Source organism: Mytilus trossulus, chromosome 4 (genome assembly GCF_036588685.1).
Source record: "Mytilus trossulus isolate FHL-02 chromosome 4, PNRI_Mtr1.1.1.hap1, whole genome shotgun sequence".
NCBI classification, from domain to species: Eukaryota; Metazoa; Mollusca; class Bivalvia; order Mytilida; family Mytilidae; genus Mytilus; species Mytilus trossulus.
This window is the reverse complement of record NC_086376.1, coordinates 40,591,173-40,607,225: the sequence shown is the minus strand read 5'-3', so window position 1 is coordinate 40,607,225 and position 16,053 is coordinate 40,591,173. Positions and strand designations below refer to the sequence as shown.

General features: G+C 30.6%; 1 protein-coding gene across 1 annotated transcript; it reads left to right on the top strand.

Moving 5' to 3' along the window:
- Positions 1-147: 147 nt before the first annotated feature.
- Positions 148-16,053, top strand: LOC134713930 (histone-lysine N-trimethyltransferase SMYD5-like). Its single transcript, XM_063575206.1, has 12 exons — positions 148-248; positions 4,116-4,364; positions 5,613-5,740; positions 6,493-6,562; positions 7,427-7,531; positions 7,935-7,997; positions 8,985-9,055; positions 10,825-10,931; positions 12,693-12,749; positions 14,088-14,182; positions 14,859-14,929; positions 15,929-16,053. The coding sequence occupies exons 1-12, from the start codon at positions 192-194 to the stop codon at positions 16,035-16,037; spliced, it is 1,182 nt and encodes a 393-aa protein (XP_063431276.1). The 5' UTR covers positions 148-191; the 3' UTR covers positions 16,038-16,053.

Genomic DNA, 16,053 nt, shown 5'->3' with positions numbered 1-16,053 from the left:
CGCGTTTAATTTTATTTACAAACGGTCGTTCTTTAAAGATTTGAACAAAATAACTAGAATAAATTTCTTCATTTTGGTCATTTATATATGATTTATATTTTTGGTGACATTTCATTATTATTTAAAAGAAAAATAACACTAATATTTATGTTCGTATTATTTCCGTTCCGTCTTCGGTTCACCAAATAGAAATGGAGTTGAAAAACAGCACAGAAATTGTAGAAATACAACTTATTGATGAACTAAAAGTAATGAGGGGAACACATTTTCAGATGAATATAATAATTAAGTCACAAATTTACTCCTCAATCCTCAATCTTCTGATAAAGTACTGATAAACTGTTCATGCACTCCTCCAATCTACAAATTTCCTCAGGTAACAAGACAAATCGGCACCCAGACAAATCGGCACCCAAGTCCGAAGACATTTCGGCATCCATTTTGGACATTTCGGTATCCGCACAAATCGGCACCAAGACAATCTGGCACCTCGTTTTCAAAAATAAATTTATTATCAAAAAATAAAGAATTGTTGCATGATATTATAATTCGTATATAAAATATGCATTACAAAAAGAATAATCATCACCAAATGACCTTCTTTAGACTGATGAATCAAGATCAGATTCACTCCGACCTAACAACTGTCGGGGTCAATTTGTTCACTAGGGTCCACTCTACACGCAGGCTACAGCTGGATACCTTAACCAGCAACCCTGGGTCTTCTGGGTCAAGAGAAGGGGTGAAAAATCGGCAAAATTGACGCTTTTTGCACCTGTTGACCCACTTTGGGGCAAATTCCTGCCAAAAAAATTTGCATATTTTGGCAAATAAACGAAAATTAGACATTTTCTAAAAACAATTCCGCATGGTAAGGGTTAATAAGATACATATTCAAAGATTTGTCTGGGTGCCGAACAAATAACTAAAAGGAATAAACCACTTAATAAGATACATATTCAAAGATTTGTCTGGGTGCCAAACAAATAACTAAAAGGAATAAACCACTTAATAAGATAAATATTCAAAGAAACTATGTACAAAATTGACAATAATGTTATAAATAGTGCAGGAGACAAATAAATAACACTCAAACATAATTGTGAACACCAAAATGCCCTCATACATAAACAGTGCCAGCAAATTTTAATTTTGGTTCACTATATAAAGATCAAAGATATATAATTTATAAGGTGCCGATTTGTCTATGTTAGGTGCCGATTTGTCTATGTTAGGTGCCGATTTGTCTATGTTAGGTGCCGATTTGTCTAGTTGCCGATTTTTCTGGATGCCGATTTGTCTTTCACGGGTGCCGATTTGTCTATGGTAGGTGCCGATTTGTCCGGGTACCGATTTGTCTGGGTGCCGAACTGTCTAGAATTCATTTCCTCAGACCTATCACACCTCACCTGTCATTCATTTAGTCATTACTTCAACAACCCTAATTTGGTTCATCACTACATATATATGTAAAGGGTAAAAATGTACCTTTACTGTCAGGCGTGAAACAGTACTTTTCAGCTAATGTTTGTGTGAAATTGATTAAAGATTTATTTTCCTCATGTCAAGTTATGTCATACACATTGTATATCAGGATTGGTCAGAGTTATTTCCAGGGGTTGAAATTGATGCTGGTCCTGCGGTCATAGACCAGAAGAATTTGTGTTGGAGAAGTAGATTTTGTCTGCTGGTGGTCCAGTGGACCAGTAGAAACTTGTCGATAATTTAACTCACTGATTGCATTTCAATATTGGTTTGTTTGCAAACAAATTTGCTTGCGAAATCATTTACACTGTACTGGAGGTACTAAGTATTACAATTAATCGAGTTTATTAATGTCAACAGCATGTCAAAGAGGTTATTTGTATACATTGAAAATAAAATATTATTTCCTGTTAACTTGAAGAAATTAATATAAAATATTGTTTTATGAAATTGTTAAGTGTTTGTCAAATGAATGTCATATTTGCAGGACCAGTTAAGATTTGCAGCCTAACTAGTAGATTTTTTATTCCACTGTTCCGTCTTGCCAGGATACAAAAAGTTAAAAAAATTCGACTCCTGCATTTCCTGGTTATTTCTGAAATAGTTATTGTTACCGTTTTCGAAGAATTTTAGGTGGTTCGTTAAAATCAGAAGACTTTTTTCATAATGCGCACCAAATATTACTGTTAACATATCATTTTGGCAAGATTTTTTACCTTTATTCTTCATGAAGGTACCCCTTTTATTACCCTCATGTATCATGTGTATAAACCAGTTTTTGAAATACACCTTCATCATGTTCATGTACCTGTATGTGTTCAATGCAAGGATCCGGAAATTTTTTCACCTAATTTCCGTCATTTTACATAACTTCAAAGTTGGTGCCCCTTTCCAAAAAAATATTGTCAAAATCTCATTACTGTGGTCCGCAAATAGTAGAAAAAGGACCCGTTAAAGCTATGGTTCCGCAGCTATGCATAAGTATGCTCATACTCGTAGTATCAACGCACTTGTTTCACTGTTGCATCGCATTTACTTCATGATTTATCCTTCTATTTTTCAAAGATCAATCAAGAGAAATTAAGGGAAGGTAACAGTTTAAAATTGAAATGATTTTAATGGCTCAAAACGATAATTTTCTCTGTCATCGCTTGAGTTTCTTTCGATTCTGAAGTCGAAATTCCATCCGGATGTAATGCAACAATATTACAACGAACAATCGGACTCATTTGAGGGATTAGTTTTGTTTATCAAATTCACAGGAAATCATCGACTTTTTAATATATTGCCTTTAATGGTGTAATATTATTAATGAAAATAGTTGCACTTGCTTTATTTAGCATGAAATCATTTTAAATTTACAATTTAGTGTCTAATTTGCGGAAAAGAATATCAAGCATGTGTATTACATGGTAAAAAGCATGTGCGTTAAAAGTGAAAAAATACTTTTTTCTACGTAAATTAAATCAAGTTTTAAATCAGAATTGACATTGCCTTAGCTGAAAAAATAAATAATGAAAACAGTTGTGGAATTTGAGTTTATTTACAATTTAATTCAGAGCTTGTGATCAAAAGTCCAATATAAATTAAAAACACAGGTAAAGAGGTTAGCGATCATTAGACAATATTCCCCTGAGGCATAACAAAAGTGATGGCCCTCAGGATTATAACACTATACTGGAGTGGCAGTTTTATTGCAGGAAAAGGACAAGGATTTGTATACAAATCCTTGAAAAGGATAACAAAACAAATATAAGTTCAAAATGGCGATTAAGAAAACTGATCTCAACGAAATGACCGAAATTATTTCTGTAAAAAAAAAAAAAAAAACCTAAATCCCAACAATTCATTTCGGACTTTTGAGTTTCCAAATCAGTAATGACTGGCATATATGACTGTTTCCAGACCCTTGGTTCAATGAGTCATCAGCTTCATTTTCCTCATCTTGGTATAACTACTAGAGCTTAGAAATCTTGTAAAAAAAATAAAGAGTTTTACAGTTTTCAAGTGTTTAAAGTTCATGTTTCCTTTCTTGTAATGACCTTCTGTCAACAAATGTTTTGCCCTTGGCTTAGTCATAAAAAAAACAATACAAAAATTGTAGGTTGATGCTTGATGTACAATGTATAAGTCAATTGTAGCAAGAATTTGTGTCCTTATATATTGAAGATTTAGTTGAGATAATTTATGTTACATACATGTACATGTATTCTTTCCAAACTTCCTACATAATAAAAAAAATAAATTCACACAACACATTCTTCTATAAAGATTTCTTTATCTGAGTTATCTACCCTTACATGGAAAAGTTTGGAAAAAAATTGATAAAACCAAAAAATCACTTTCATTTGTAATATGTCATGTATGTAGGCGTAAATATGATAAAACTCATTATTTTCAATATTAACATGAAAAGTCTTGCATATGAAATACATACTACTCTCGAAATTTGCTCATTTCATTAAAGATCTAGACCGAATTGATTTTTTTCTGCTAATTCAAAATCCAAATGGAGGAAGACACCTTAAGTTTGCAACCATGGTAAAAGTTATTATAAAATTAAAATGTTTCTTGCAAAAGATTATTTTTTAGGATTGGCATTTCATGATATACATATTATTTTTTTCCAGGGAAAAGGCTTGTTTGCAAAGAAAAACATAAACAAAGGTGATGTTATTTTTGAAGAGACACCCATTGTTTCCACACAGTTTCTATGGAATGAGTTGTACAAATACAAAGCATGTGAATACTGTATGAAATCATTAGAAACAGTAGAAGAACAAGCTCGTAGATTATCAACAAATCCACATTTAAGTCTTCCACATCCGGAATGTGATATTACTGATCAGTCAACATATGTGGATTGTCCTGGTTGTCAGGTAACTAAGTTGTGAAAAGATTAATTGAGCGTTGACTGATTAATGTTCAGTGGCAATTATTTCACATATTCAGAATGAGAAATTATTACTGTAAATTCAGAAGTTATGACCTGCATTTGTAATGTTGAGATTTTGTAATTTTTTATTAAAATGCAATTTTTTATTTTTGTGATATTGAGATTTTTTTTTATTTAATTCATATAAAAATAATCAGAAAAAGGAATAAGAATTATTGTGAATATAACCCTGTTGCATTTGTTGCAATAATAAAAACATCGCGATAATTTCTGAATTAACAGTAACAATTAATTAAATAGGTAGGTAAGGAGAGGGATAAAGGGCAGGAAATTTGTACAGCTCCTGGAAAATAATAGTATGCTAAGGCACTCAGGATAGGGGTTGAATCTTTTCCTTGTAACAGGCCACAGATGTGTCAAAAAATTATTGCAAGCTAAAGGGTTCTGTAAAGTGCAGAGCTATGTCTTCGATATTTGCTGTATGAGTGGAGGATTTTATTTTTTCATGAAAGAAGTTAAATAGTTTGTTCTTTGATATTTTATAGCATGTTCTTGCCAAAAACTGCAGATACAACCCTGTGGAACTTGTGACAATGTACTGCATTAAACATTTTAACTTGTTGTTTTAACATATACCCATGAAATTTTCAAAATATTCTATCTAAAATACATGTCAAGGTTTGCTAAAAAGGATCTGAAAACACTCCTTTCTACTTTATATTTTTAAGACCTTTCCTGATACCCCCAGTATTATTGGATTAATACACACTATCAAAAGTTTAAGGACTACAATTGCCTTGGCTGATGTAAAATACACCAGAATAGAAAGTAAAACAGGATGTAGTCAGATCTTTATAAGAAAATCCTTGACTCAGGATCTGTATTTTGATCAAATAACAACATTTGGTATCTCATAAATACATTCATGACATTGTAATAATGAATCAACACTTTTAGATATTTTTGAGTGCATTCCTAATTTTAGCACCATTCACTATTGCGAAAAAAAAGTGAGAAAAATTCTAATCAATCCAATATATTATCATAAATGTCAATCATTGATTATTTACTACAATGGCATCATACAGACATACACATGAGAAATATCCTGATGAATAATAGTTATTATTTACCCTGAGTCCCTAATCATCATGATCATAACAGACTATTGTTATTAAAAGCGAAAACTCACTTATAAATTCAATTATAAATATGAATTTTCATTTTACAGGTGACATATTGCTGTGAGTTATGTAGAAACATGGCATGGAATGAATATCATCAAGTCTTGTGTATGGGTCCTAGTAGACTAAACGAAGACAATGATCATCCTTTAGCTAGGCTGCAGGAAACCTGGAGGTGAATAAAAGTTGTATTAACTCTAGAGGATGTTAACAATGATATCTCACCCTTCAGTTAGGTTGTTTTAAACAAATGTACATTTTATACACTTGACATGGCTTTTTTTTTTACCAAAATCAAAATGGTGACCTACAAATGTATAATTGTTGACAAAATGAATCAAACCTTTAGTTGCTCTCTTAATTCTAAACAAATGTATTCGTTGATAATGTTCGTGAGCAGGAAAATAATATAAACAGGTATTTCTAAGCAAACAGAATGTGTTCATGATTATGTTCTTTAGCTGGAAAATGGTAAAAACCTATTCAAATGATCCAAAATTTACTAGAAGAAAAAAAAATCAAAATTTTTCTATTATTTGGTGGTTTTTTTTTGGGGGGGGATATAGGGAGAAACAACCTACAATTTGTGTCATGGAAAAACTTGTAAATAATGCATTTTAGTGAAAAATCACTTTCAATAATGTGAAAAACTAGTTAGTTGTTGTTAAAAAAGATTATACTTGGACATTGGAAATGATTTCTGATTTACCAAAAGTTCATATATAATGTATGTAAAAAAAGAGAGACATTTTAGAGTAAAGCGCTGAAGATTGCAAACATTTTTTGAAAATTAACCACCAAGAATTTGTTGTAACTAAATGAGCTTGTACTATATTTTGCTACGAAAACAAAGTCATTTTCTATCATGTTTAAGATGACGTTATGAAATAAGTCAGGCTCATTTTATTTAATTGATTGTCTTTTCAGAAATATCCATTATCCACCAGAGACCTCCAGCATAATGCTTATAGTAAAGATGGTAGCCCTAGTCAAACAGGTTATTATTTTGCTAGGATTTAAAATCATTTAATTTGAAACATTCTCTTTTGCTCTTATAGTTATAATAATTCATCAGCAGTTGGTATAAATATAAGTTTATTTGTTTTAATGAATTAATTGTACAGTTATACTATTTAATCCCTACTGAAGCTCAGTGAATCCAAAACAATATTACCAACAATGGTTCCTTGGTGCTCTGCTCCTCTACATTTAAGCAGCCATGGCAATGGTAATTTTACATCATCTACACTTTCTGTTGTTCATGTGCGACCCAAACTTAAACAGAATAGTTTAATTACACAGTTTCTATTTCAATATCATGTCACAAAATTAACTTTTATAATTATTAAAAAAAAACACTTTCCAAAGATGTTTCCATGACATTTCCTACCATAGAGTGATAATATGTCATAAAACAGTACACAATGTTATATTAGCTAGCATAGTATTTATTATGTATTGCTATGCATATTTGTATTTGCCAGCACAGTTTGTATCAATCTCCCTCATATACGGGGTATTTAATTTCCTGTCTGTGTGTTCCTGTATTAGTTATTCACAGTAGTTGGTAATTCAAAATCATCTACATTTTACATTTTGTACAGCATAGGAATTGAAGAAATCTTACTTGGATAACATCATAACATTTTCCTTTACGTTATTATAGAAATTGGAACTTAATTTGACTAGATCATTTAGTACCCTATGTATATTGTTGTACATCTCCTACTTTTTATTCCTCTGCTTCTAGGAGAATGGAACATTAAGTTTTTTTAATGATGTCTTTGACGATTAGATAAAAATTATCTGATGGTTCTTTGTATAAACTTAGACATGATTTAATTTGTTCTCATTTAAATAGGCAAAAGACAAGTCAACAGTTTTACAGAAATTTTCACAATTTGTAAAAAACACAGTAAATGAGGAAGATGAAATTGTGCACAAACTTCTTGGTAAACAGTTCCAGGTAAATTATACATTAACTTCTTGATAGTTCAGTATCAGATAATTACATTTAGTTAATGCATTGTTAGTCAAGAACATTCGTTTTTACTTGATATAATACTAATGATAAGAAGGATAGAAGGTTTGAGGGTAAATGTCAGTGAGACTCTATTGACATAAAACAAATGTGCTAACAAATATAGACATCAATAGATCAAAATTTGGCCTTCAGCTTGAGAAATGATCGCAAAGCACAGGACATTTATAAAATGTCCCAATTCAACAGACATGAATAAAGATATAGCATCAGCAACATATCCTTGTAGTTTTCTTCAAACACAAAATAAAAAAAGGATATACGTTTATGTAGTTCATTAAACTTTAAAATTTGAAAAGATTATTTAAATTTTTATCTTTTGTTTTAGGAACAACTTGAATTACTAAGACAGATGACTGCCGATTTTATTTTTGAAGAAAATGTTTCCCAGGTAAAATCTCTAAAAATTGTATTATATACTGTGGATTTATTATTTTAAGTGGGGTACTTATATCTGTAGATTAGGGGCTAAAGGTGAACTACAAATTATAATACTCAACAACAGGGGAAAAAAAATAAAAACAATAGGTATTTTCTGCAAAATTGGGTTCACCAGGATAGATGATGGGCATATATTAAAGTTGTAATGTCACAGGGAAAAGGGTTTGCGGAAGATTAATACTTTCTTTGAAAAAAGGGCACAAGTTCAATTAGACTCGGAATAAACAAAAAACTTGGAATTTGAAAAATATATTGGTGTTTTTATATAATAGTTACTTAAGTGATTGCCTGTATAACATCTTTATTCAAAAAAAGGAAACTCTTGAGCCTGTTTCTTCCAAGTTTTTATATACAAAACAGATAATTTGTGCAAGTATTAAGTTTTTAACCCGGTCATCAGTCCTGTTCTTCTCTTCACAAATCCTCTGAAACCACTCAAGACAAATTGATGAAACTTTGTAGATAATAAGGAGTCGAGGACATACAATATAGATGTGCACATTGTCAGGAAATTATGATTTAATTTATTTTTCTGTTTTTGTTGAACTTAGAAATTTGACCTTATTATACAACTGCAGCAATTTGTCAGCACAACTCCTCTGAAACCACACAACATAATTTCCTGAAACTTTGTATTAGGACATACTATGTTGTTTTGTACTTTGACAGGAAATTGGGATTCAAGTTTTTTTCTAGGAGTTATGCCCCTTTAACCTTAGTTTTTTTAACGAAATATACTACTGGAACATTTATCAGAATAGTAACTCTGAAACTACACAACAGATTTTTGTGATACTTTGTATTTAATGAGGACGTAATATGAAGATATGCATATCCACAAGGATTTATAAGTCTTTGACAGGGACAGGGGGTCTGTGAGCATGCTCCTTAATTTTCATTAGGCATGCTAACATAGGTTCTTTTTTTATTTTTTCAGTGGTTTACACCTGAAGGATTCCGATCCCTATTTGCATTGATTGGTACAAATGGGCAAGGAATAGGGTCTAGGTATGATTGTAAAAACAAGATAGTTTAACATTTCAGGATAATTGAATTATGATGCTTGGTTGCACATCTTTTGCTCAATGTTAAGTTATTAAAATTTCAGGATAATTGAATTATGATGCTTTATTGCACATCTTTTGCTCAATGTTAAGTTATTAAAATTTTAGGATAATTGAATTATATTGCTTGATTGCACATCTTTTGCTCAATGTTAAGTTATTAAAATTTTAGGATAATTGAATTATGATGCTTGGTTGCACATCTTTTGCTCAATGTTAAGTTATTAAAATTTTAGGATAATTGAATTATGATGCTTGGTTGCACATCTTTTGCTCAATGTTAAGTTATTAAAATTTTAGGATAATTGAATTATATTGCTTGATTGCACATCTTTTGCTCAATGTTAAGTTATTAAAATTTTAGGATAATTGAATTATGATGCTTGATTGCACATCTTTTGCTCAATGTTAAGTTATTAAAATTTTAGGATAATTGAATTATGATGCTTGGTTGCACATCTTTTGCTCAATGTTAAGTTATTAAAATTTTAGGATAATTGAATTATATTGCTTGATTGCACATCTTTTGCTCAATGTTAAGTTGCATTTATTTCATGAATATTCATAATTAACAAATAACAAATAAGTTATTTTATGTAGGATCTATAAGACAAGTCTGCCAGATGAACTTGTTTAAGAATTTTGTCATTTTTTAAAGAATCTATCAATCTCACACAGCAGAAGGCATCAGTTTGGAATAACTTCCCTATATGTTTAGTAATCTTGATATTTTTTTGTCACACATAATATTTCCATGTTTTCAAAACAAAGGGATTTAATACTTGGGCAGAATCTTAATAGATATAAAAAAAAAGTTGTGTTATGATTGCCAATGAGACAACTTTTCACATGAGACCAAATGACACAGAAATAAACAACTATAGGTCACTGTTTGGCCTTTAACAACGAGCAAAACCCATTCCACATGGTGACTTTGGTCTGCTATAAAAAGCCCTGAAATGTCAATGTAAAACAATTCTGAAGAGATTTGTTTTGTACGGTGTGGGCACTTTTTAAATCATAACAGAGGGAGGTTAAGGGTTAATTTCATGCAACGTGATAGACGTTTTTTTATTTGAGGTTCAACGTGTTTTTACTTTTTTATTTGACGTTCAGTCGTGCAAGATCGGTGCCCCTTTCAACATGTTCTGCTTAATATTTAATTTTACGTGCATCGTGATTTTCAAAGTCTTATTTTGCGTGCTTGTTATTTTTCAAATAAAATTCAAACACTTGGCATGGATCGCCAAGAAATACTTTTTTAAAAGCCGTAAACTAATTATATCATGAATGTATATACTAAATCGAGAAAATCAAGTAAAACAAAGAGTTAATATATAAAAGAAGACAGTAATTATTTTTCTTGCAACGTTCATTACAGAAATTATTTCACGTTCAACGTGAAATTATGTCTTATTTCACATTTTTTTTTAACAAGCACCCCCCTTCACCACCCTCATTACACTCTCACTTCCTGTTATCTGGTTCTGAAAATGGGGAAGTATGTGTGCATCTTCTTGATCATAAAGATCACAACCAGGCTTTTCAGAGAATAAGTTAGTTAATTTAATGGATTGTCACATCTCAGCAGAAGCTTTCCACACACAATTTATTTACATGGCATTGTCAGGTTATTTTTTTGACTTATCTTTTTAACCTTGTACACTAAACTACTAAAAGGATTAGAGAATAATTAAAAATTTGTTATTACAGTTCTATAAGTGTATGGGTGAAGAATTGTGAAGATTTAGCCATACCAGACGAAGAGAAAGAACAACTGGATGCTTTTATTGATCAACTTTATGACGATATGGATAAAGGTAAGATGAATTAAAAAAACAAAACATTCAGAAATAAAGGAAGACTTTTTAAAAAAAAACTATTTAAGGAGGCTGATGGGTATAAGATTTTCAGAAAAAAATAAAACATTTATTTTTCATTATAAATTTTGTTAATTACCTATAGTAGTTGATACTTTATCATATGTTACAAAAAAAAATTTTTGGCATCGAAATTGAAATATCTATTTAACTCATCAGTGACCTATATTTTTATTGTTGTTTTCGAATAAACTGTACATAAACTAAATATTGTAAAATTGAAGAGATTTCTGTAATTTAGTTCTTTTTTTATTATAGCTATTTCTCCTATTAGTTCAACAGAAAAAAAGGACATTAACAAAATTGTATTCTTCTTTCGAAGGCAGAATGTGAGCGTAAATGAACAGTGACCCCATTTTTCCAATGTAGTCAGTATAGTTTCGGTTTGTGCCCTTTGAACTTTAGGACGCTTAACTATGGCAACAGAATATGCATGCTCGAAAATCCTTTCTGTGATTGGACAAAATGCTGTCATGAGAGGTGATTTGGTTGTGTTTGAAAAAAAATGTCTCGTTAATTATATCGTGATGGAAAGCAAGTGAAAAACTATAAATATTTGAACTAGATCTTACAAAGATTTATATTTTTATTAAAATAATTGTTTCTCAAATAGCTCTTTGCATCCATGACAGCTTTTCATTCGGGACAATTATATAATTTTCAATGTAAACTTTGTTGTATGAACGTACATGACTTTTAGAACACACCTTCGCATATGAGATTTCCGCAGGGTTTTGGTGTTATCGAAATGATAGTTTTTAACATATACTCAAATTTAAATACGTCAGATATCTTTTTTAAAGATAGTTCTTGTTTTATTTCATCTTTCTATTAAGTGTAAGATAAAGTTCATTTATAGAAAAATATAGTGAAATCCTATATTAAATAAAAAAAATTGATTAAGACACGCGAGCCCCCTGAAGATCATTTGCAGTCATTGATTGCACTGGTAGACAGTAGATCAAATAAAAAATCATATAAATTATGCCAATTTATGGTTATTTTAAGATGTTATTATATCAGATACAGATCTGAAATGACATGTAACTCTCTGTTAGAACCTTCTTGTTTACTCAAGCTGGGGGGGGATTACGGCTGTTCAATATTTTTTTTATTTTTATTTTTTTCTATATTGTTGCATTGTATTGTTTTCAATATTGTTAAGTAAAATAAGCTTTTATTTGTTTTTATAAAAAAAATGTTAAGTCCAGAAGTATGAAGTTTTTTTCAGAATATACAGTAATGCTTCTTCATTTTAACTTTACTTAATCATGGTTGAATCATATGATTTGATTATGATTACATGGCAGTGTTATTTTAGTTAATAATCATTTTAAGCTCTTACTTTGACTACTTATGAGTGTCTTTCTTGCATAGATTAAAAAACATAGGGAACAAAAACTAAATTCAAAGAGGTTATTATCTAACTTTCTAACTTCAAGTTCAGCTCGAAAAAGTTTGTACGCGTTATGACCTGAGATTTGATTCTTCAATGCAGGTCATGACCTGCATTTTCATCGTCACAGGTTGACAGGTATGAACTTGTTAAATCATTAAATATGGCAACAGGTGATGATTTATACATATCCAGGGGGTGGCTGCATCATTCATTCCTGGTGCAGCTTGCCCCTCAGTAGTAATACTTAAAAAAATCAACTCCAGTTAGAAATTTTTGTAATATTGGTAAAATTCTGATTTCAGTATCTGGGACATTCTTGGACTGTGAAGGTTCTGGCTTATATCAACTTCAAAGTACATGTAAGTAAATATATGACAATTTGTTTAAATCATACTACCGGTAATGTTGATACAAAGATCTTTAGTTAATATATAAACTTTAATATCCTAAAAATATATCAATTTAGATGAAAATTAATGGTAAAGATGTAAGTTTTGTGTGCATTGATTAATTAATTTATATTTAATGTTCAATTCACTAAAAAATGCTTATAAATTTGTATCATATGCAGGAATTTTATTGAAACATTAACACTTTCTAAGAGGCGTGGATAGGGGGTTCTTGATTCCCACTTTCCTACCCATCAACTGCCTGACAACAATTGATCAAAAAACACTTTATGTACCTGTAAAATACTAAAATAATATTACCACACCTCTTCCCTTGATTCCTGCTTTCCTCCCCCTGTTTTCTACCATTAGTTTCCTATGTTTGCTTTCCCCTGTCAACCATCCACCCTTACCTAAGGTGTGATATTTTAATGATCTACTGTGGATTCATTTATTTTCGTGGGTATCAATTTTCGTGGATAGAGAAAAAAAGACGTTTCATGGTACAATGTATACGTAAATTCGTGGATCGCTGACTACAAAAGAAAAAAAAATCAGATGCCTAATTCGTGTATTTCTTTTTGATTTAGAAGCTCATATAACCTCCTTGGTTTGATCAATAATAAAACAAACAAAAAAGAAGGAATTCATTGAAAAAGTTTTGAATTGTCAAAATCCTCGCTTGGTCATTTTAGGTTAAAGTGTTCATTGAAAACTTCTATTACAATAATGGACAAAGACAACTGATTATTTGTTTGATATACAATTTATAAATGCTTGTCGGGATTCTATAAGACAATCAAAAATTTATGATTGAAAGCTCATTTCCCTAATCACGATATAATAAACAGTCATATAAGTAAAAGGTGTGAAAATGAATGTTCCTGTCATAAACAATATTACCTATGGGCAATATCCCCGTACTTAATCCTATTGAATTTTAATCACTTGTAAACCAAACTATGACACGGTAATTAACAACTTGCAGTTATTTTCCATGAACAGTTTTAATCAATTTTAAAAAGTAAATTATCACTGATATTGGATATATTTTTTATTGATTTAATTAAAACACTTGTATCTTCTTTTAATAAAAAACACGTTTTATGTTATAATGTTTATCGCTAGTCAACACTATACTAAAACTGCATACCATAACCGGAAATAAACATCCGACTTCATACACATTTATCGGGATTATTCTTCGTTGAATTCTTAAATTCGTGGTTTGCTGTGACCCACGAAAACCACGAAAATTGGTATACCACGAATAAAAATGAATCCACAGTATACTTTGTCTTTTTTCAGGTAACCACAGTTGCATACCAAATGCAGAAATAACTTTTCCAAACAACAACCATAAGTTAGTCATGGTAGCTAAAGAAAATATCAGTCAAGGGGAGGTAAGTCATCAAACTACTCTCCGCTTACATTTGTAATTTGCTTTTTGTAGTAAACAAAACATATCAAAATGTAAGTGCTTAAAAAAAATTGTCCTTTCCACAGACATGCATATACTATTAACACATTCTTATTTTCTCTTAAAAGACAATGTTTTTCTTATGTCTATAATGATCAATATATAGCTGCTTCCCTTACAAGATGGATTTGCCTATTCCAGGACAAAGTGGGTCTAGATTTCAGTAGTCTCCCATTAAGAATTATTTGTGTGGTGGTCCATATATTTTTAAAGCTATATTTTCATTATATAACAGTAAAACAACAGAAAACCAATTAATTTCCACACAGTTATGGAAAAACTAAATTGTTTATGACAAAATATTGAATGAAATAAATTAAAAAAAAGGTGATAAGAATATATAAAAGGGTGGTTCTTACAACAAAAAATACCAACTATTGGTTGTAACAATGCTAAGAATTTTGATTTTTTTGGGTAGTCAGGTGTTGGAAAATTGTTTTTGACTTTCGATATTAAAATCTGACTTCGAGTTAATTTACTTTACCATTTATTCAATGGTGTACTTTTGTACCACTGGAACAGACCTAATCATACTCAATTGTGAAATTATCTAGCTTTTTATTTCCAACTTATTATGTAAACTTTTTCCTTTTTCATAGGAAATTTGCACCTGCTACTTGAGTGATTGTGATGTTAACAGAAGTAGGCATAGTAGACAGAAATATTTAAAGTAAGTCTTAATTTTGTAATTTTGTATACAAATCCCTGGAAAACTAAAATTTAGTCATGTTTTTAAACTTGATTGATAGATGAATGTTTGACATCAAGTTGGTATCTTTCATTTTCATTGAGAATGAGGACATGTTAATTTTGAATGAATTGGAACCTTGAATAAAAGTTCAGGTGGAGCTTACTTTTAAAACACTGAGAAAATAGCAACATATCAAAATCATGTTCATTGGGATCCAGAAGGCAAAACTTCTTCTTAATGCTACTTAAGAGCAGAGTTTGGAATCATAGGGCAATAATCTTACTCTCTTCAGCTATTTATCTAGGAGACATATCCTCTAGTCAAATGACTGAGATACATTTTCTATGACCGCCAAAACATTTTATAATCGTATATTGGTATCATGTTGTTGTTGTTGTCCGAAGACAGATGGTTTCCAGATAATTCCTGATGATGTTATATGTATACCAAAAATATCAGCCACATCTTTGAAACAAAAATACAGTGGAAGAAAAAAGAAATGGTGAAAGAAAAAAACTCAAAACAATACTAATAGGACTTTCAACTAAAAAGTGGAAATACCTTATTAAGGACTGCATATTTTAAAAGTTATGAAACATTCCCAATTTTAAGTGGTGATCATAATATGATATAACATTGAGATGTCTTCAATTCTTTCTCATAGACTCTGTTTATATAATGAATAAATTGGATTTAAGAAGTTTCATCTAATTTAAAACAGCAGTATTTACTATTAGATATAGGAAGATGTGGTATGAGTGCTAATGAGACAACTCTCTTTCAAAGTCACAATTTATAAAAGTAACCCATTATAGGTCAAGGTATGGTCTTCAACATGGAGCCTTGACTCACACCGAACAGCAAGCTTTAAAGGGCCCCAAAAAATTATGTTTGTATTGGATTTTAAGTGTGATTCATTCAAATGTATTGTACACATTTCTTGATATCATTTAAAAGTATAAATTATATCTTCCTCAGAGAGAATTACCTATTTACCTGTGGTTGTGTGAAGTGTCTGTCTGAAGCAGATCAAGCAGACGTCACATCAGAGGAAGAGGAGGATGAAGAAGATGAGGATATGGAATAATAAAAATTACATTTTA

Excerpts from the sequence above, each read along its gene's own strand:
- LOC134713930 (XM_063575206.1), top strand. The coding sequence starts at position 192 with ATGGAGTTGAAAAACAGCACAGAAATTGTAGAAATACAACTTATTGAT. Across the intron at positions 4,365-5,612 it reads TGGATTGTCCTGGTTGTCAG|GTGACATATTGCTGTGAGTT; the intron begins GTAACTAAGTTG and ends TTCATTTTACAG. Across the intron at positions 7,998-8,984 it reads TTGAAGAAAATGTTTCCCAG|TGGTTTACACCTGAAGGATT; the intron begins GTAAAATCTCTA and ends TTATTTTTTCAG.